At 38.2% G+C, this 23571-nt stretch overlaps 2 protein-coding genes across 12 annotated transcripts in view; one reads left to right on the forward strand and one right to left on the reverse strand.

Annotated features, from left to right (window-relative positions):
• LOC139960950 (complex I assembly factor TIMMDC1, mitochondrial-like) overlaps positions 1-9685 on the reverse strand; it is a 15308-nt gene extending 5623 nt beyond the window's left edge. The window contains exons 1-7 of one of the 4 annotated variants that reach the window (XM_071959674.1): positions 9656-9685; positions 7588-7712; positions 6378-6546; positions 5286-5374; positions 4207-4274; positions 3464-3542; positions 168-278 (exon numbers count right to left, since the gene is read on the reverse strand). In XM_071959674.1, the coding sequence (XP_071815775.1) occupies positions 168-278; positions 3464-3542; positions 4207-4274; positions 5286-5374; positions 6378-6546; positions 7588-7712; positions 9656-9673 (659 nt within the window). In that variant the 5' untranslated portion in view covers positions 9674-9685. Of the gene's footprint in view, positions 1-167; positions 279-3463; positions 3543-4206; positions 4275-5285; positions 5375-6377; positions 6547-7587; positions 7713-9010; positions 9216-9300; positions 9493-9558 lie in introns of those variants that run through there. The other 3 variants (XM_071959672.1, XM_071959676.1, XM_071959673.1) reach the window with 3 other exon arrangements.
• Positions 9686-15127: 5442 nt separating this feature from the next.
• Positions 15128-23571, forward strand: part of LOC139961640 (membrane-associated guanylate kinase, WW and PDZ domain-containing protein 3-like) — a 100221-nt gene continuing 91777 nt past the window's right edge. For 6 of the 8 annotated variants that reach the window (XM_071960980.1, XM_071960983.1, XM_071960982.1 and 3 more), the window contains exons 1-2: positions 15128-15399; positions 21938-22398. In XM_071960980.1, coding sequence (XP_071817081.1) covers positions 22077-22398 — 322 coding nt within the window. In that variant the 5' untranslated portion in view covers positions 15128-15399; positions 21938-22076. The remainder of the gene's footprint in view (positions 15400-21937; positions 22399-23571) is intronic. The other 2 variants (XM_071960985.1, XM_071960984.1) reach the window with 1 other exon arrangement.

Below are 23571 nucleotides of genomic sequence, written 5' to 3' on the forward strand. Positions count from 1 at the left end.
ACTGATAAACTCACAGCTGGAGGTATTGGGAAACAGAGGAGGTTGAATCCTTTGGCGGATATAGTCGAAATGAAGAAACCATGGTGATTTCAGACAGAGAACAGATCAGTTAAGTCTGAATGGTGGATAACATTGTTCAGGGTTTCATAAAGACTCTAAAAACTCACATATCTTTCTTCTTTTCTTGCAAATCTTCCAGACGTTTCTTTTTGTTCACTTCAAGCATTGTTTGTCCATAGAGCTTTTGCATTGCTAGTAGACAACAGCCTGCAGGGACCCTACGAAACAAAAGTAAACAGTATGGTGAAATGCAGGAATAATTTATCAGGTATCACATCGCATTCAAAATAGTTTGCAACTTGCAAATACAAGTGTAAGTATGTATCATAGTTTGATGTTCATAGAGAGCATAGTATTGTGAAAGAATTCACAATCTACAAAACTATGTACTACACAAAGGTTTAACACTACATGATTGCCTGGACTGAGGACACAGAGGGGTGTATTTGATAATACTTTAATTAAGAGGCAGAAATGAGGTAGGCAAGTCTTCAGAATTGGACAGCAACTGCTTAACATATTTCCTGCTTAACACTTGCTTAACACTGCTTAACCTGCTTAACCTGCTAACCTGCTTAACACTGCTTAACACTTTCCTCTGTGAGTAGCGCCGGCCAGCCGATTCAGGGTTCTTGGCCAAAGGTGTGGTATTGTAATTGGCCAGAGAGTGAAGATGAACAAAAAATAAATCCAGAGAGGTGAAGGTATTTTAACAGCGATATATTGAAAAGAAAACTTCTTACAGTTAGGTTAAGTGTGTTGTACTGGATATGTGGTACAAACTTGAGGCTACGTGGCCCTGAAGCCTACCATCAAGAGTGTTTCGTCCAACAGCAACCAGAGTAGACTGGTCTGTCCCTCCCAGGTAATGCATTTTATATCAATCCCTTAACAATAAGTGGAAATACCACATGTATACAAATGATGAACTTGACCCTACAACTTAGCTTAAGACATAATACACAAATACTACAGTGCATTCCTACCATCCCCAAGCAATTGTACTCCTTTACAGGGATGAATGTGATCACATGAGTATCCCTAGAAAATATCACATGTGTTACATCACAATCCCAGGATAAGCCTGATACCACATGCCAATCCATAGAAGCAGCCCAAAGCCATAATCTGCCAACAATTACAACTGGTTTACTTATAATGCCAGGAGAGATAACCCCTATATAATTCCAAGGAAATTTAAACACACAATGGTCAACACCGTCCACACAGAACTCCCATTGCTCCACAATTTTACAGTAACAGCGTTACAATATTATAATCCAACATCGTCAGGAGAAATTTAACCATTCCAGGGGTTGACAAGCTTCGAAGGGAGATGGATCGGGCGAGAGAACGGTGGCTAACAAAACAGTGTGAAGAAATTGAAAACTTAGATCAATCAGGACGAATGAACATCATGTACAAGAAAGTGCAACAACTAACTTCAAACAAGGGAAACTATAATAATACCCAGGTATTGGAAGATAAACATGGAAGGATGCTAACTGAAGCTGAGCCAATTAAAGCAAGGTGGATAGAATACATAGAAGATCTGTATGGAAAGTCTGAAAAACCAAATGAGCTCCCCTTGGAGGAAGAACAACACATACAAATTGATGACATCGGACCGGACCTATTGGAAAGCGAGTTAAGAGCGGCGATAACCAGACTGAAAGGAGGAAAAGCGGAAGGAGAAGATGGCATCCCCGCCGAATTCATAGCAGCCTTAGAAAAGGGAGCACAGAGAGAATTTTTCAACATCTGTATGGATATTTACCAAGGCGGTAAATGGCCTGATGATTTCTGCAGAAGCATTCTCGTGCCATTGCAGAAGAAGAAGAATACAACTAAGTGTGAAGAACATCGAACTATCAGTCTAATATCCCATGCATCAAAAGTTCTCCTACATGTGCTCACAACCAGACTGGAGAAACATGCCAACGAATGGATAGGAAGAGATCAATTTGGATTTAGAAAAGGCTGTGGAACTAGGGAGGCGATTGGAGTTATGAGAGTACTAAGTGAGCGCGGCATAGAATTCAATCAAGATGTGTTTGTCTGTTTTGTGGACTTCGAGAAGGCCTTTGACCGGGTAAACTGGAGCAAGTTATTGGAGATTCTAAAGAAGATTGGTATAGACTGGAGGGACAGAAAGCTCATCGCCGAGTTGTACATGAAGCAGACAGCGGTAGTAAGAACTACCATGGGCAAAACAAAATCAGCCACAATAGGGAGAGGAGTGAGACAAGGATGTCTTATGTCTCCAGTCCTATTTAACATCTACGCAGAAGCCATGATAATTGACGCACTTGATGAAATTCAAGAAGGAATACAAGTTGGAGGACAATGGATAAAGTCGGTACGTTTTGCAGATGACCAGGCAATGTTAGCAAGCACGGAGGCTGGACTTCAACGTATGATGGAGAATACCAACAGAGTTGTCAACCAGTATGGGATGAGGATTAACATCAAGAAAACGAAAGTCATGAAGATTGCAAGGGAACAAAGGAGAGTTCACATAGAGATAGAGGGAAAGGAACTTGAACAGGTCAGACACTTCAAATATCTTGGTAGTCTACTGGCGGAAGATGGATATTGTGAAACCGAAATCAGAGCAAGAGTGGCAATGGCCAAGGAAACTTTCAAACTACACAACTCTCTTTTTACTGCTAGTCTTGAGTTACAGTTAAAGAAGAGACTAATGAAATGTTTTGTGTGGAGTGTATTCCTGTATGGCTCAGAAACCTGGACACTAAGGAAAAGAGGACAGAAAAAGAATAGACGCATTGGAGATGTGGCTATGGAGAAAGTCTGAGAACATAAAGTGGTCAGACAGGGTCACAAATGAGGAAGTTCTACAGAGGGTTGGTGAGGTCCGCAGGCTGGGAGAAACTATTAAGCTGAGAACGAAAAGGTGGATTGGGCACATCTTGAGACATGACGGACTACTGAAAGATGTGCTTTAAGGTAGAATGAACGGGAAGCGACCAAGAGGGAGAAAGAGAATAATGTTGATGGATGATATCAGAGATGGCAGAAATTATTTCACTATGAAGAGGAATGCAGAAGAGCGGTTATTATGATTTTGTGTTTGGTGAGGGACCTGCCTTAAGGCAGATCACCTTTAGAGAGAGAGAGGGGTTGACAGCATTATATATTAAGACCAGGCTGATTATAGTCAGAGCAAATTGAGGAATTCTGAGAGAGAACGAAGTTGGTGAGGGGGGAGGGCTGGGGAGGTGGTAGCCATGAAATACACAGCTACTTGAGTGCTAATTCAAATGACCATGAAGTAAGTGCTGTCAGTCAGCTTGCTAACTTAATATAATGATAATAATAATTATCATAATAATAATAATAATAGGAATTCATAAAGCACAAAATGCAAAAGCCTCTAACTTACCCTAACATTGCCCCAACAACTCCTCCACCAACGACCCCTCTTACACCCAAGTTCACTCGGTAGAGGGCACCTGTGCATACTTGGAACATAAACAAATCATATTCAATGAAAATGCTAAGAAGATATTTAAAAAAAAACAATTTGTAGCTTCATGTTAAATAACCATTTATACTAAATGCAAAAACATGTGCTCTGAATTCCAGTGCTGAATCCATTGAATCTAAAACTTAGATGCTCTTAAAAATATTGAAAGTGTTCTTGAAATACAAAATGAACTGACAGCAGTCCTTTCCAACAGTCCCACCAAATCCAAATTAATTTTGTGCCTTAGGTTATCATTAAAATGTGAGTGCTTGGAAAACGAAGACTGTACACTGCATTTACAGTACTTCACTACAGATTAACCCATATCAATTATGACAGTGTTTGGCCATGTTACAATGTTAATGTAGATTTTGTTCCATTCAAGTTCTGTCCAAATTACAGTACTAACTCACGACTTAGTAACTACAACACCTAATACCACATTTGTAATCACACATCTGCTTAAAATGCTCTCTCCCATAAACACCTCAAACTATAGGTACTGAGGTGCATCTGATTGCATGATCATGTGAAATATGCAACCTTGTCCCAGCCCTCACCTATAAGCTGCCTATACATGCTTTAGTATCCACTGTCTGTGTATTATGAACTCAATTCTAAGCAAAGATGTTTCCTTCTTAGTCTTCTCGATGACTTACCAGATGCAGCCGTGTAGTTCAACAGATCTGTTTTATCGCGATACACCGCTAGAAAAGAGGACAGACCACTGAAAAATAGAACAACAAATTAATCAAAACAACAAAACAAAATACAAAAACAAAACCCTTCCTATCAATATATCATGCTAGTGGCCAATCATATAGAGACAAGGTGCTAAATTGTCTCTTGATATGATACTAACATGACATTGTTACATGTATTCATGTTGGGATATGTTGAATACTACCAGAAGCAGGCACTATTTTTATTCTCTGCATGGCAATATTTTACTGCTACAGTTACGAAATGTGTCACATTTCAACAGAGGGTAGAGAATAATTTGAGATGTACATGCATGGCTACAGTCTTGAGGTTTGCATGTTTTGTAGATATGATCTGCGCACAACTATCTTATAGCAATTTGACCAACTAGATTACTACAACACAGGCGATCAAAGTGTGTAGTCCAGCGTTCTAGCTAAGGGTTTGTAAAGCCTGGTTGCCTGGCCTGGTCAGGTTTGTCATACTTTCACAAAGCATTTTGGGTTTCCTCTTAGCATCTTCTTTGATGTACTTAGAAGAAGCAACTAACAGAGGTAATTCTGAACAGAGGTTCCTTACGATTATTTCAGCATGGTGCTACATGTTACTTTTACCAAATGTTTGTATCAAACCATGTTTTGTTTGTGACTATACAAATTCTTGCAACAGGTTGCCCCATTTTCCATAATCAAACTTTCCAGACATGAATATGAAAATAAAAAACCCAGATAAAGAGTCCACGACCCACCTGGCCATGACCCACCATTTGGAAACCAGCTCTCCAAAAAATTTCTTGGTATTCATTATGCAAAAGATCACTACTGATAAGCATGTCTTATTTTGGTCAGAAAGTCTCCTGGGTTACCCCTTTGGACAACCTTTACTTTCATTAAGGTAGCCACATTAGTTGTCTGTTGGTTGACTGAGTGCTTTTCAGGTACCACATATCTTTCTATTAACTGTAAGTTACTCTACCATAAAATTGTGGTAAATTGTCCCCCCCCCCAAAAAAAAAACATGAAGAGCAGAGACTCACTGAAATCCAATGGCAAGGAATCCAGTCCTCCAGCCCCATCTAAGACCGTACCTGATGAATCCTCTAGTCCCTGCATTATAACTGGTGCCCTGTTAAATGGAATTAGATGAGTCATTTAGCAGAACATACAACCTAATAAGACTACTACTCAATGAAGAGTTTCTAGGCATGCTTTAACACGAAACGTATACAATACTGTATAGTTTCACATCAAAACATGTCAGCACACTACACTAAAGCAAAATATGAGTTCTTGGACACATAACCCTCCTTCCCCTCTCTTAAGACGGTAGATATACTACAACTGAGAGCGTGGTGGTCAAGGTTGTGGACTTGTGATCTAAGGATTGCAGGTGCGAGTCCTGGCCAGATCATTACGTTGCGTCCTTGAGCAATGCACTATATCTCCATTGCCTCTCTTCACCCAGGTGTATAAATGGGGCCTGTGAGATAAACTGTCAGTTGGGTGCTGTTTAGCTGCTGCCATGTGGAGGGATTGTCTCTATGTTTGACAGGTTATCGTTGACCAGGGTAATATTGTTATGCGCATTGAGCAACGTTATAGGTGGATATGTCTGTGCTTTATAAATCCTCTATATTATTATTACAATTGGCATAACTGAAAGTTTTTGTCATTTGTCATTTGTAAATAATGCAGTATTTACAGCATTCAGTTTTAATACAATAATTATAACAGAATTTTTACTGGTGTGACATTATAGTGCACAAGTATCCAGGTTCATAAATTGAAATAACATATCGTAAATATCCACCAGTGAGAGCAATATTTGGTTAAGAAAAGGTAATACAATTTGGTATATATTTTAAGGATTCTGTGCAAATGAATGTTGAAGACAGCCACACGTTTCCATAGTTGGCATCAGTTAGCAACCACAGCAAGGCTGTGCAAATTTTGGTAAAAGCGTATAATTAAAGTGGCACCAAAAGTAATTGACTGCAGAAAACTAAAATGAGTGAAATACTTTAAATACAAACTTTGGTCATAATTTGATATTATTATTAGTACTTTTATTAGTATTTTCAAGGAAATACAAGGATCTGATTTATAATATGAATAGAATATTTTCTTACCAACGCTTCCATTTTGCTACTGTAGATGGCTGCATTACTCGTTTGAATGTATCTATTCCTAGCAAACCTGGATGCTGGCATTCCCCCATACAATCCTCCAGCCGCCGATCCCAGGATAAACATCAAAAACAGCTCATATACCTCACGGGAGATCTCTCCAGTCTTACGGCTGAGTGAAATATGTAAAAGTACATGTATGGATTTCAAGATTGTAGTGAGATATATCAAAGAAATTAATATGCAAATACACAGGAACATGTACCTACAGACCACAAAAAAATGTATTCAAGGTTGTGCATCACTATATATGGACACTTTGGACAGAGTCTAAAGACAGAAAGTTAGCTAAATTTAATTTGTACAATTAAGTCCCCCATATACCACACATGTACCTACAGACCACAACATATATTCAAGTTTGTGCATCATTATATATTGACAGAATCTATAGATACAGAAAGTTAGCTCAATTTAATTTGTACAATTAATTCCCCAATATACCACACATGTACCTACAGACCACAAAATATATTCAAGTTTGTGCATCATTATATATGGACAGAGACTCACAGAGTCTTAATACAGAAAATATGCTAAATTTAAGTTTTACAATTAACTCCCCATACAGCACACATGTACAGGTCTACAGACCACAAATTATATTCAAGTTTGTCTTAATACCAAACATATGTAAAATTTAATTTGTACAATTAATTACCACATACACTAAGCATGTATATACTAATTAATTTATATCCTAACCAGGGAATAATTTAGAGCTAAAGTTGTGTGTAGCACAAAGTCTTCATGGCTCTGAATTTTGTGACTTATAAAGTATATACTATGGATAATGTTTAAAAAAAGTGCTACATACATCATTGAACTTGTAAAGCAATTTGACCATTTGAAAACCATTGTGCTATGTGCATGAGACCAGATAAACTAATTCCATGACTCCTTTGTATATTTTCTAAAGACAGAGTCCATGGATAAAACTTGATACTGCTCCCTGTTTGGTGACATTACATGCTTAAAATATACCACTCACTCCTCATAACAGAATACTCTTCCTTGAAAGATTAAAAAGTTATGAGTTTCAACACAGATAGCAAGTAACCAGAATGTGTTATCAATTACTGGGAGCTAAATGTAGAGTCCTGTACAGATGCATTTCAATCCCACACATAGCACAGATCTTCGTAAAACTCACTTGAAACGATATGCGGCTTTGACATTGTCCCATCCTGACTGCGCTTTGACCTGAGAACTTGCAACTTCCACAGCACTAACGGCTTCTTCTCCATTGTTACCTGCTTCTTTCATTTCTGATATAATCTAATTAGGGACAAATGAATATTTTACATTTAAGTCAGATTAAATAAGCAGGTGGCCATGAGCTCCCCTTTGGTATAAATTTGTTTTAACTCACCATGTAAAGTTAAGCCAACTGAATATTTTCAGAGCTTTTGAAGCCTCTATAAGTTTCATAAGGATATATATAAGGCCTATATAGGTACCATATCACAATAACAGTAGTGTTCTTCCGACTGATCGTTCAACTGTTGGAAGATAGTCCTAGAGTGAGGCTTGGATATTGAAGAGGATGAAATAAACTACTCACAATTCATATGGTCTAAAATATCTGGGGGATTGAAGGTGATTTTAAGGCATTTCTGGAATGGCCGTGGCTATTCTTACGACTATAGTCGTAACAATTATTTATAAACTATTCTTACGACAAAGGCGAATTCAAGCGCAGTAAAGTAAATAAAGCAACTGCGCATGTAGTAGGGGTAACCCTAACCCTAACTTTAACCCTAAACCCCAATCCTAACCCTAACACTAACCCTATCCGGAAATTATTGTTACTCCTGGTCGTAAAAAATGGTACTCCTGTCATAGAAATAGCAATGTTCTGCGCATGCGTAATCGGAAATTATTCTTACGAACAGTTGTAAGAATAGCCACTTTGTTCTGGCATTGGTTGAGCTTTTAACTCCTAGGCTATAGGTTAAGTCATAATTCCAATTCATAAGTTAGGCCTATGGGTCGATCATTGTGTTGAAATGAGGGGTCCCAAGTACTCATGCAGACTCCTCCTCCTAGTATAGTCAGTAGTGCGAAGTTCGGCATACTGCGAAGTTCGGACACCCAAAGAAATACACGATTTTAAAAAGACAACTGACAGGAAGAGCCAAATTTCACCAAAAAAGTACGAAGCTACAGTTATTTTCTCTCCAAAATGGCCCGTGTGCAAGAAATTACTTACATATTAGTCAATAAAATGACGGAGATCTATGAAGTCTGTTATATTACTGAAAAAGCAACTGCGCCACCAATTTTATCACCAGCGCCACACTGTGGGTTGCGTGTCCGAACTTCGCAATACTCTAGCAAAGAAATACCAGTTCCACAATCACGAAGAATCTTCTTGGAAAACAACGTGAAAACAGTTTGCAGGAAAGAAAGTTTGGCCGTGTATCGTGCTATAACACAATTCTCCCACCATATGAAGTATATTTTCTGGTGATTTAGACCAGAAGATTTAGTTTTGGGGTGTTTTAAGTCTTAAGTGTCCGAACTTCGAAGTCACCATGCTACTACTACTAGGCTATATAGGGCCACAAGCTCACCTCATAAGTACTCATTACAGGAGTTGCCCAAGCATAATCACTTGTGCCGTGATAATATTGGATAAACACAGTGTTACTTGGGATAAGCATGCCAAGAAAGTTCGTAATACTGTTCTTTACAGTTACACTATCTTATCTGTATCACTGTTAATTCAATTGTGTTATACCACTATCATAAAGCTAGCCTAACTTAGGTATCCAGGCTGTAGCCTAACGTTAGCCCAGTCTAGTATCATTACGTAATGATAGGCCTTCCTACACATTAGTTATAGTTTTGGGAGTGTGTGAACCTGATTTCTGATGAGCAGAACCCATTGGATCCTCTTCTGACCAATTATTTTCTGACTCTTGCCCTTGTCTCGTATTTTAAACTTGGAATTTACACCAAAGTAGTAAACTTGTGGAATTGCTTCTAAGGACAAAGTTGGTGGATGTGTCTAAATATTGAGTCCTCCATTCCTGAGTGACAGCATTTGGGATACGCCTATAACTGGGTAACTAGCCAATAAAATCACTAAATTTAAAAACTGGAATAAAGTCAAGCCTACATTTGTGATAGACGGCCTCCAAAACCTAAAAGACCGAGATTCTTTTCCAAGTGTTTCATGCCAAACCAGAGTGAATGAAAGATTTACGTGCATAAACCTGAATTTCAAACATCATAATAATGTTTGTGGACCACTTCATCAAACCTCGTGTTCCTCAGGTTAATTCATACATCCATGACGCTCCAGATTTCCTACGGAAACTTGAAATATCAAGAACCAAATCCCCAGTGCAGTCATCATCGGTACTTTTGACGTCACTACTCTGTTTACACTAACATCCCTAATGCTGAAGGTATCGAAACTACGTACCTGTGCAGCCATGTACAAGAATAATAGCCACCCTTGTCCACCTATTTCTGACCTTAAAGTACTCATGCAACAGGTTCTCACCAAAAACAACTTCACGCTCTTGGACAAGCATTACCTTCCAAGACACGGGACTGCCAAGGGTACCAGGATGGCGCCTTCCTTTGCTCCGTGGTGCTCCCTGCCGTCCTCTTATCTGGTGGCGCTACATTGATGACATCTTCTTCTTTTGGACCAGTGATGAAGATAGCCTGCATGCTCACCTATATTAATCACAGCAATTCCTTTTACAGCACCATTAAAGTCACCTCTGATTACCCTCACCATGGAGCTATAAACGAGATTATAGCTCCATGCCCTCACCAACAGGTTAACTTAATTCCTCGATGCGACTGTTTGCAAGGATCACGGCTCTCGCTCCACTATCTTATACACCAAGCCCACAGACACACACCAGAATAACCAGATCATCTACACTGGCAGTGAAGGTCAAAAGGGAAGAGATTGCGACTATAGGCTCAGTCTGGTTGTTACTTTCCACCGATATCTTCCTCCTCTTCAGCAAATCACCACTAACAACCACAACATTCTCCTTACTTCAGATAGACTCCAACGAGCCATCCCTGAAAACCACATCATTGCATATACAGACTCCACGCAACCAACTGGACCTTCTTGTGCGTGCTGCTGTTCAACCTCTAACTTCTAACACTACACACATTCAGAATATAGTACTTTCAAATGTGATCGTACTTGAGATGATCGTCTGCAGCCACCACATTGTTGAATCCAATTCCATCACCAGACACAGCACCAAATGACACACAAGACTAAAGGGTCCCAGCACTTGAACAACCTCAAATGTCATCTGTCTGATCTCTTTTAGAATTTGCAGCACCCAGTATTTTGGTGAAACCTAAAACACCCTCAATTGAAGCGGTTCTTTGGTCACAGATCCACAGTCAACACCATGAATTAGGCTGAGACCCCGGTTGGAGAACAAGTACTTTAACCTTCCAAACCATCCCATTATTGACATGTCCCTACTGGGGATTGAATCCTTGGGTAGCAGTCCTGACCTATAATACGACTCAGCAGAGAGAGAGAAAGACTGTGGATGCAACGTCTTCGTACTATTCAACCTCATGGGCTCAACATCCAGGAAGAACATGACTAACCTTTCTTCTGCCGCCCCCACTTGTCACCCCTCTCTCACCCCTCTGTCACCCCTCGTCTCCTAGCTCTACGTCTTCCACCTCTTTTCTCAATACTTTCCTGTGTTTGTCATTCTATAGTTAATCTCCCGTACCTCTCCTCTTCCACGTGTTGGTTCCCTTCTTTTCTTTTCTTTCGTTCATCTCCGCCCTTTGTCAACTAATCATCTTACACAAATCTCTTTTGTGTTTACCCTGCTCATTAACCTATCTGTATTTTGTCCCTTGTAATTTCTGTTACTAATGTCATTCAGCCTCTCTGAAGAAGATCCTGCTAGGATCGAAACGTCAGGCCAACTTACTTTTACACATAAAAATAATAATGATGATGACGAAGATGATGGTGGTGGTGATGATGGTTATGATGATGGTGATTGTAATGATAATGGTGATGATGGTGATGATGATAGTGATGATACCAAACACTTATAAGGCGCTAATAATAAGCAAAAGTTGTCAAAAGCGCCGTACAAAATAACATCAAAAACAAAACAAAACCCAAACAAAAGTACCTAGTGAAGAGGTAGGCTTCGTTTTCAGCTTAGCCATCAACAGTGATTTATCGGGTATGAATTTTAGATAATTGGAAAGGGAATTCCATGACTTTGGACCAGAGATACAAAAACCACGCTCACGTACGAACAACAGTTTGAGGAACAAATAAATTAAAAAAAAAATAGATTGACGGCTATGGCGTTTAATTTCACAGAGAATTTGTGGTGGGACACCGTAGATGCAGCTATGTACTAAAGTACTAATTTGAAGTGCAGTATTCTTGCATCAATTGGTAACCAGTGCAACGATCTGAGAAGGAAGAGGGGATGGGGGTAACGTACAGGTGCATTTTGATTGCTCAAACAGCAGTTAAGCAGCCCAGTTTTGAACTGTTTGCAGGCGATTTGTGTATATAGGAGTTTTGGAAGACCAATAAAATGGGAGTTACAGAAGTCGAGACGAGATGTCTCAAAAACATGAATTAAACGTCCCCTTAGTTCACGAGACAGAGAGTGCCTATATAGTTATAGATCTGATATTCTGAGGTGTACACAACATGACTGAACGATATTTGAGATATGTTTCGTAAGGGTTAAAATTGTATCAAGATCAGTGATGCCCAAATTTCGTGCATGATTCCATGGATTAACAATCGTACAAAGGTTTAATTTTATATTGGGCATTTGTTTTTTTCTCTCGTGATTTTGACACTAACAACAGGAATTCATAACATGAGCGGTTCTTTACACATATAGCGGTGCAGCAGCCACAAGATTTGGCATCACTTACATATATATATCACGCACATATATTCGAATGCCTTAGTATATACACTAGCAATTCCGAATCATCCGCGTCATGCATCATACAGCTGTTTACAGTCTCGATGTAACTTTTAAGGGGACTGGGGTTGAGACGGGGGTCGGTTAGCTGGCAACACCAAAACGATTGCTTAAAAAGATCTATATTAAATACGGGATAATAGATACTTGTATTCCAAACATGTTTAGGTTAAGATTACGTCAAAGAATTGAATGACTCAAACAGAAATGTAGTATTTGTTGTCATTATTTACCAAAAGAATGTTACTCAATATGTGTCAGATTTTCTTACACACGGGACTGATAAACATAGTAAGAACGATTTCAACTACTAAAACACTGAAACAACTTGATTTATATTTTACGCATCACGTAATCGTTAATCCAGGGTCGTATATAGCTAGACTTTCATTTGGGGGGGGGGGGGGTAGCATATAGCCTACATGGGGGGCTTCAGGTTGGAATTTGACCCAACGGCGCCGAAGTTAACCGTTCCTACTGAGGGCGTGGGATCCAGGGGGAACGTGTTAGGGCGGGTTCCGACCCGGGACAATGCCCGTTGGTGGACCAATTAAACTATAAACTTACAGACCACAATTTTTTTTAGTGTAAAATTATAGCCTAACTCGGATGATGCCACTCAATTAAGGTGTTCAACAGGAAGTATTAATAATACAACCATTTTAAAGACATTTTAGTAATGTTTCATTTCCTTTTTTCATTGCAAAAGTTATCCATTTAATTAAATTTCCCTCCTAATTACTTTCTTTCGTCTCCTTGCCTATTTAATTTCTTACTTCTACTGCCTTTTCTATTTATTCGATCCACTCATGGTCGGTATATGGGACTGTGTCAGTTGTAGGAGGAGGGGGGGGGGGGGCACATCTGCCACTGGGTCCCCGTAGCTAGCGTTGATTCATTGACATATAAACGAGTGATACAAAATGAAAAATTCTTTAATCCCCCCCCCCATAACTCGAGCTATATAATTTTGATGAGAATATCCATATTTCTGGAGCTAATCTTGATGGAAGTTAGGGATTTTTTTAAAATTTATCATAGCGGTAAAATGTTAAGGGTCATATTTGGTCGAGTAATATAACTTGTTACCAGTAGTGGACCTATACCACATTAAATTTGGAAGCTCTCATCTCTTCAATTCTGTATGGTTTTGTATTCAATTTTGATGAAACTATCCATACTTCTCAGTGGAGACACTATCTATGGAATTTAGGGAATTTTCGAACTTGAAATAGTGCTAAAATGTTGAGGGTCATATTCGGGTCCAGCTAGAAGGTTTGATACCGATGGTGGAACTATACCAAGATGCCTGGTCTCAGCTTTTCTCATGTGACATTCCAGCCTCTAAAATCTCTCGATAACGTGAATTAATTAATTTTGAAAAGCATATTTTGAGAGGCGCTGTCGATGGAATTTAGAGGATTTTCGAATTTGACATTAGCCGTAAAATGTTTAGGTTTATATTGGCAAGGGCGGCGGAACCGGGGGGGCACAGGGGGCACGTGCCCCCCCACTTTTCCTCAGATTAAAAATGTGCCCTTTTTCTACATAAAAATTTCTAAATAAAAAAGAGTTTACAAAGCCAAACCCACGTCGAATGAAATATTTCGGGAAGTTTTAAATGTTTACTACCACAGGCGTAGGAGCCCAATTTGATTTGGGGGGCTGTAACGACTTGCCCGAAAAATATTACCAAAATTTTTCGCGCGCGTAGCGCGCGTTCAACATCTTAATGTGCATATCATATAGGCATGCGTTGGTTATTACATCGCATGCCAATAACATACAATCATTTGCCGTGTTATAACCCTTCTAAATTGGTTAGAATTATTGGCAAAGTCGTTACAATAATAATGATCATAATAATATCAGTTTAACCATTGAAAAACACATAGAAAATCAATTTTCTTTCAGTATTTTCACATATTTCATTTGCTTTCATGCATGTATCGATCGCGTGTGCAGGGACTTGGACTTTATAATGATTTCACCTCATTTTGTCTTTTTCCTTGTTTCCCAATTTGCACATTAGATACTGCAGTGCTAGTATGCATTGTTTCCTTGAGGGGGGGGGGGGGGGCGTTGATGGAGTGATGTGTATACGCAAATAAGATGATACAATAAGAGTTATAAAGGGTACTAAATATCAGGCTGCATCAGTCCAATCGAATTTCTGCAAAGTGCCCTTCGACGTTGGTGCCCCCCCAGATTCAAAGTGCTTCCGCCGCCCTTGTATATTGGTTAGAAATAAGTTTTGCTACCGATGGTTGGGCCTATACCACGTGAAAGATAAAGATCTCATTACCTTTTGGCACTATTTCGACCTCTCAAGTCCCACTATAAACACGAATTATTGAAAATTTAGAAGAAAACATATATTGGAGGTGCTCTCAATCGAATTAGATTTTCGAATTTGAAATAGCGGTAAAATGTTTAGGGGCGTTTTTGATCAAGAAATCAATTTTGTTGCCGATGGTGGACCTTTACCACGTTAAAGAGGAAGGTCTCGTCTATTTTCTGGTACTATTCCGAACTCATCCCTCCTAAAATCGAATTATTTTAGTGTATTTTGCTTTATTGTATCCTAGTGGTTACTGGTATAGTTTCATACAGGCCGCTTTTCCACATGCCATGGTGTTGCACGACTGCGATATGGTCCCGTTACCGATGCGCTGTACCCGCATATGCTAAATTAGTACAGAGCGTATTGTCAGTTCGTAGTTATGTTATACGTAAGTTGTGACTATGCGTGAAGTTATGTCTGACTCACTACGGATCATAACAAGTCTTAGAACTAATATTAACGCCTATTTGTACTAGATTCACGATAACATCGTGTATGGATTACTCCGGATGTATACTGTAATGAGTCCTTTGGAACTGTCTCTGAACATCGATGTTTAGTTGGACCATATGAACCATTTTCTCATCTGCTAAATTGACCGTTGAGCAAGTTACTGTGTCTATGCTATGTTACTTGTTAGGTACGTTTCACTTCTATCTTATTAGGTTAGGCTGTATCGTTAGTGTTAGCGCTACTGTAACCCTTGATATTGTTTGACCAGGGGTTAACGTTGTTGTTTTTCAAACAAGCCTATACTTTTATATCGTAGGCTAGGCCCAAGGCTAGCCTAGGTCATGCAGACAAAACTAAGTTACCGAAAACTTTCATGCCCACACATGTACATTGGTAGATTAGGAATATGATGCCTTAACTTGGACATAAAGATAGACTCAGTATTTGTTACTCTTTTCTTAAGATTGTAAGGCTGCAGTAGCTGAATGGATTTAGGACCTAAGTACAGCTAAGCTAAGAACTATAGCCTCTAGAGTATAACACAATAACAGTAACACTACAATAACACTACATTAACTAATAATACTTTAACAGTGACACCATCAATAGGACTCACTAAAACTTTAAAACGAATATGAGGCTCAGCAAATGTCGAAGAAAGATCCAAAGGCTTGTCCATCCTTACCATAAAAGCAAACAGATCAACAATTTTGGTGATGTTTTCTGAAATTTTGATCAAACTGTGGCCTAGGCCTAGTGAGAGGAAAACTGAAAAGAAAATACGCCATTGGCTTCCACTATATATTAGCCTAGATTACAATTACTAAGCCCCAGCTTTGGCTTAGTTAAATTTTCAGTGGATCTAAACTGCAAATATTGGTACTTTTCAGTAGGCCTCCCTGATTGTCAAATTCCTTACAAAGAAAAAAGTTATGAGTACATGAAGAGCTAGGGCACAGGGGTTTCAGTTGTTTTCCGCATACGTTACTTTCCGCTGATTACTTTCCGCTGAAAAAATTCTTCTGCGGAAACACCTATTTTTCACTTACCTGTACACTATATTTTTCCGCAATTTGAGATACCAAATTCAGGCAGGATGATTAAAATAACATGAGAAAGTATCAAAGAACGTCGATCAAGGATGGTTAGACTGAGTTCATGTCAGAAAAGTTAAGCTGTGTATAATTTAGAGGAGGCTTGGGGTGTTTGTAATTACGAATTATTAAAGAAGCATATAATACTAGGGCAAAGAGACGCCCGCGTTATGAAGGATTGAGTATCTAATTAAGTATTAAAAATTCGGCCCGCGTAATGATGGTTTTAAAAAAAGGTGTAAAAGGCGGTATCTTTGATTTTCGCTGGAAATAAAATGGCTGTATAAGTAAGCCTTACAGCCTAAGCTACAAGTACAACCTTAGCTACTGTATCCTAAATCTAGTCTCGAAGCTACATTTTATCCTGTTACAGTCAAATCCTATCTTATCCATCTTCCTAAATCCTTCCATGTGCCTAATAATTTCAGTAAGTCATTCTGTTCCTCCCAAAAAGAAACGGTACTTTCCGCTGAAAAAAACGTTGTTTTCCGCTGACAAATTTGTTTGCGGAAAACACTGTTTTGTTTCAGCGGAAAGTAACGTGTGCGGAAAACAACGGTACCCGGGCACAGGCTAAGCCAACCTAGCATCTGGTTGTCATGACATTGAGATATTTGAGGGCCTAGGTGGGGGACTAGTTTCTGCCACAGTTAATTTTTCGTCATTACTTCAGGCCATATAAACTGTACATTTCTGCGATGGGGGGAAAATCACATTTTTTAGGCAGAAAGTAATGTCCTTAGATTTAACATTTTTTCTAAATGTTTTACCACTTAACTATCATGACTATTTCTTGGTAATCCACTGTCAATCAACTTTTCAGTTGGTTGTGTAGTCCTGGCTCCGTACAGCAAAACTACTGTTCTGTACTTACAGTAAGGATGTAATATTTGCAAAGCAGCTTCTCTCTCCCTCCTCCCCCCCCCCCCCTCTCTGACCTCTGGAGGAATTTTCAACAGATCTTTGACTCAACCTAAATAGTGCCATATTTGGAACTAGATATGAGAAGCAGCCTGCAAACCATGCCTATTTCAAGCTTAAAAATAATTATCACATAAGGAAAATTGACAGCTTTCTTGAAGTGAAAAATGTCACATTACAAAGAGAAAAGAAAGTACCTGAGAAATGTGAACAATTGAAGAATTGTGGCAGGTTGAATGTACATACAAATGTATATATATGATGAATCAACTCTTCCATTGCTGTGGATTGTTGATTGTGATGCAGGTTACTTTTGTGGATTCTTAAGTTTCTCATTCTTGGAAAAGGGCCAATGTTACCTGCCTTTAGTTAAAAAAAAATGAGGATTTAGGTCATTGTGTCATGACAGATATAGGTATGATGCTTGTTTATGTATAACAAAATGCATCTAGGACTTAAACTTGATTCTACAGTAGTTTGATAGCACAAAGCAGACACTTAGAAAGAACTCTACAGGAAATACCGTTGTGGATTTGCAAGAACCAATAGTTTAATGTTATCGATGTAGTAAGTACTTTTTTGTTGTTTTCTTGTTGTTGATAAAAACCAATGTTTAATACCTTTCCAGTCATGTTGTTAAGGTAGAGGCAGGTTAGTATCGTCACTTGGAAATCCCCAAACGAGAAAAAAAGTGTTGGAGAATTTGCCGGTGGTACATAATCTGTTATTTAAAGTCTAGTATACATGTATCATGTAAAAGAATGGCCTGTGCTATATATACTGTACAGTATGCTTCTTAAAGTTCTTACACCATGGTAATACTACAAAGTCAATGAAATATGAATGTTGTTTACATTTCACAGACATACATGACGTACCTGGTGTAATCTTTCATATTTTTTATATTTACTCTAGAGATATATGTTTCTTTTTTTTATAATAATTTGGTGTGTAGTATGCATGTGTTTATATATTTTAATGATGAAGAGAATTACATAGTCACGGTTGTACAGTAAAATAATACTACTTATTTCAGTATGTAAATGGTTTCATACATGTATGTAACTAAAATCAAAATAAAATAAAACTGTTAGCAAACTGCTTATCCACTAGAGAGCCTGTGTAGGAGAATGTGTAAAAGAAAGTTGGCCTAATGTTTCGATGTATGTAACTAGTATATATTAGTGTATATCTGTGGAGCATCATAATATTTGCTATGAAGACATTAATACATGTTCTGAAGCAATTTATGTTCATACTAGTCATAAATGGGTTACATTAATAATGGTTTCAATGTAGTCTATAAAAGTGCATTATTTGTTTTACCTGCAGGAACTGACCAAGATAATACATATACTACAGCCTTTACTGTCCCAGTTTATTGTTATATACTCAAGACCATGTACTGTACCTTTATGTATAGTTTTGCCAAACTTATTTCGTAATATAAAGTTCTACATACTATGCTAATTAAGATAGAAAGTTGGCGACGAGGATTATTTTAAGCCATTGCTGTTTTCGGAAACACTGGAGTCTTTGATGAAAAGTTGGAAGTGTTTGAAGCTTATTGTGACTGGTGCAATGTGTTTACTGCAGCTACAGTAATGGCATATCAGACGACGTACAGCTGTCATACACACATGTATTGCTCTAAAGATTTACTTATTGTATATACATACACATATAGGTAATGTCTCTCTGGACTTTTTACAATGGCAATTCTTGTCATCGATAAAATATGATTTACGATCTTCATCTGATATCTTTGTAAGTGGAATCTTTCAAGCAAGGATAAATACATGATATCAATCATACATTTTATAGACTAAACATCCTCCTCCTAGGCCTACAGTTGGCATGTGATGTAAAACTTTACAGCAAATGAATGGCAAGCAAAGCTGAATGAAGGTACATAAACTGGTAGCCCATTTCTACTGGTGGGCTACTGTTACTATACGTTGTAATAACTTCCACAATTATAGTGTTTGATGCATGATTGTTTTTTTTTACGTGGACCATATCCAGTTGTACAGATTGTGATACTAAAGGTCTAATCTGTGTGACAGTCAGGTACAGATTACACAGATCAAATATAAACCACTTGTTTTAATGTACTGAGACTTCACAAATTTTGAAATCCTAGCATAGGCTTATCATCACTATCTCCAATAGGTGACGACACCCTGCTGTGATGTAGAGAACAACACTAACAACAGGTGCTGTACTGTATTACATAGTTCATGTTTCCAAGACATGCTTGCTGTTTCATTCTATATGTCTACATATATTATTGAAGGGCAGGTTGGCGCCATGGAAGGTCTTTTAAATTTATTACACTATATATACTGACTGTCATGAAAGGTTTGTACATTTCCCACAGTGAAAATGGAAACCATTTCAAATTCTGGAGCTTCCATTCTCTAGTTGTTAAAATGTTAATACCACGGAAACAAGTTTGAAAACAATCTGTAAACCTTGACTACACTGCAGTGAATATGGATGTGGTGCCTTCAGCCCTTCACCACCCATCCCCCTTGATATATATATATTGAGAACGTGGTGAGGTGCTGAGGTACACTTTCATCCAATTGATGGGGAATGTTACAGTACTGTGGTGATCCTGAGAGCAGAAATGGGTGCCGCCTGGCCCGCCACGTTACATCCTAAACAATCATGCAATAGAGTTCTACGGCTTGATATAAGCTGATGTTCTCACATGGATACCTACAGAACAGTGGGTTTTTCACATGAGGTTCTGTTAGTTTTCCAATGTTTGGAAAATACTGAACTCAACTGTTTAACCACTAAATTGTCTCCAACTTAAGTAGCACACTGTACAGTGTACAGTAAGCGCAAGATGTCCAAGCTCCAAACAAAACTAGTCTTCAATATTATTACTATGATGCAATTATTATCCTGAAAGAGTTACTGTAACAGGCAGAACTTGTGATTTCACTGGGTACTGTCAATGTCCAGTCCACATGAGAATGGGAACAATGCTATTTTAGGTACAACTAAAATGTCATTCATAAAAGTGCCAATGAACAGTACAACTTGTACAGTGGTCATTTTTATCAGCTCAACTTATCTGCCAGCAACATTGACTCAAATGTTGTACTTTAAGTAGATAAAGTTAATTAATGTCAGAGGTGTCATGGCTGGACATGTACAGTACTGTTCTACTACTGTATAGGTTTCAGTAAATATTGTGTCATTCCAGTAATGTACATTACATTTCACTGTACAAGAAGCAATATAGTTCAGACACAAACTTTTACACTTTGTAATAGAACCAATAAAATAACATTTTGGTCTTTTCATTTTTTTTTTTAAGTCAGTTTGGTCCTGGCTGATATAACTCAAATCAACTTCCATGTTCCATAGAAGTTGTATTGTGCATTACAGTAGCACTAAGGGGATGATTGAACTGATTGAGTTATATGGTCCTCAGGGTTGATTGTTTCTTGGATAATGTGCAGAATGTCGCCAGTAAAAAGTACATACTGTAACCCCCATCACATATAATGTAAGTCTTGTGCACCATTAAAACAACTAGTGCTATTAAACACCTTATAGAGACATTGTACAGCAGAGATGCTTCTATTTAACAACTACAATGTCCTTATAAACCATCCTGTCAAGTTTGATTTACACATTTAGAGATAGTTGGTGGAGGAAATGTGCTGACAGATGATAAGATGAGGCCATTTCTCAGCAGGATATCCCTGAACCTTCCACAAAGGTCCTCTAGAAGTTAAGATTAATTATGGCACTATACTGTGGAAAATGTCCATGTTAGAGAGTGTGTGGAGTGTTCACTTCTGAAGCTAAATAAGTGGAAACTAATGACGTCCTAGAGATCATTGGTATGCAAGTAATGAAGAATGGTAATAATAAGGGTATAAATATACCATTATTCATCAGACTGTACAGAATTGATCACATGCATGACTGTTTGACGTCAGGCCTACACTTTTACAATCTTAGCCACTTGACAATGAAAGCACTCACATTCCAGCCCACTGGGACTTTTCCTATATCACAATGTTCACGCATCCAAGTATTGTAAAGGCTCAGCTGCTTATGGGACCAGCCCCGTAGTATTTGCTGATAATAGGCAGTAATAATATTATGGGCCTTACAGTATGACAGTAGGTTTGCAACTCATATAAGTCTTTGCCCATCTTTTTGTACTGTTTTCTTAAAAACCTTTGCCAGAAAAAAGCAAACTGCTTTTTTCCCTAAGTGCTAGCAATAATTGGCAGTAATTGGAATCGCTTCAAAATTGTGATATATTTAAAAATAAACTAAAATGTTACATTTTGGCCTTAAATTAACATAGCTCGAACCTGTATTGCAGTCTTACAATTACTGTGCAGGATGGATATAATGTCACTTTGAAAAATTATCCCAATTTATTTTAGCTACGTAGGTTTACCAGAAAATTGTGCTGATTTTTTTTTTTTTTGACCTGGGATTAGTAGGTCATGGTGGTTTTATGGGCTGTTTGAGATAAAACAAGGACGAGTACTGTCTTGTGTCTAATTATTATCCTTTCTTCTCCCCCTGGCATTGCTGCCCCTACGGTACGGCACTGCCCCCCTCCCTTCATCCACACTTCTCAGTAAATTATAGATCATCCTGTCAATTATCTTATATGCTTTGACTCTTGGCCAAATTAAAATAATTGTTTTCTTCTCATTTTTACAGAGATTATGAAATGAAGTCCTGAGTGTTTGAAATGGTTGGTAATGAATCTCGACTCTACTTCTGAGTCAGTCACTGTTGACGAGTGAGCCCTTCGTGACCACCACTGGTACCTGTATTTGGCAACGACTGAACTTTTGCTATGCCATCCACTACGAAGGAGCAGAGGAAGGGGTCGAAACCCCCCAAACATTGGACCCAAAATATACAGGATAGTACAGTCGACCGAGCAGAGGATGGCAAGATTCACTTCTCGGTGAAGGGGGGAGCAGAAAATGGACAATTCATTTTCGTGTCAGACATCAAGCACGACAAAATTGTGATAAGAAGTGGCAAAGTGCATGTGGATGAAATTTTACTAGAGGTTAATGGAACAAAGGTAGCTGGATTTACTCTTTGGGACATCTATACCCTCTTCCACGAATACAGTGACCAATTGCTGTACCTGAAGTGTGTCAAAGCAGGTAAGAAACTGTTTGGATTTATGGCATTTTCAGCAAAGAATGAGGAAAGAAATGTTTAAACCATTCATTATTATACAGTAGTTGTGTGAGATTATGAATAATTCTACAATCAGTCAATGGTTAAATTCCACTTTTTGGGAATTAGAAATTTTCATGACGGTTCTTCAGTACATACTGTGTGTAAGACTGAAAAGTTATAGCAAACGTGTTTACTAATTAAAAGTGAGTTACTAAATTTGTAGATTAAAAGGTGAGCAAAATCATGATTTAGTACTGGCACATTGCTAAATCCCTCTAAAGTACTTTGATCTCACTTTGTTCTATGTTTCCTGTGTATCTAGATTTTATTCCTTCATCCAAAGATTTTCATTCTGAATTCAACTTTCTTGGAGTTTGCTGGTACTGTACGTTTAAATTTGAAATGATTCTAATATTTCTTGGAAATTTGAAATTTCATAGAAAATTCATGACAGAAAAGATACAGTAGATTATAATTTACATTTTGGAAAAAGTGATGGTGTTTATATAATATTTTGAGTAGGAAAAAAACAAAATTGAATGTGGCAGTTACAGGTAAGTGTTTTTACAAACTCAACCAAGGAAAGTTAAGGAGTGTTCTTCTAATGCACCAACCCTGACACAGGCTCATTATGGGGGGAAGGGGAGGGTGAGGAGGTGGGAGAAGGTTCAGGAGTCAGAGCGTTGTTTGATGGTGGTGAAATAGCAGACATTGACAGCACCAAGCCTGCAGTAAAATTATTGCTCTGATAATTAGTGTGCAAGGTCATGTCCCGACCACCCTGGCTGGCATGAGGGCCCTGCCACACCGGTTGAAGGACTGTATGATCAAAACTAGTAGTAAATTTGAATATACTGTATATATTTGCCTACGTACATTGGAACCCAGCTACTGAGGGAGTGTTAAACATTTATTTTGAAAATAATTGGTTGTACAGATATATGCAATGGTTTACTCTTGGGGTACACTGTAAGTTTATTTACATAAAGAGGAAAAGTCAAATAAACCTTTAACTTTGTCAAGTACAAATATATGCCAGTAAAGTTTAACCAAGTTTACTGAACCACAGCTCAGTTTGTATTTAATATCAAATGCCTACAGTTTTAACTATACGTCTGTATGGAGGTCCCTTTTCTTAGTTTGTGTATATACTA

Source organism: Apostichopus japonicus, chromosome 20 (genome assembly GCF_037975245.1).
Source record: "Apostichopus japonicus isolate 1M-3 chromosome 20, ASM3797524v1, whole genome shotgun sequence".
Taxonomy (NCBI): Eukaryota; Metazoa; Echinodermata; class Holothuroidea; order Aspidochirotida; family Stichopodidae; genus Apostichopus; species Apostichopus japonicus.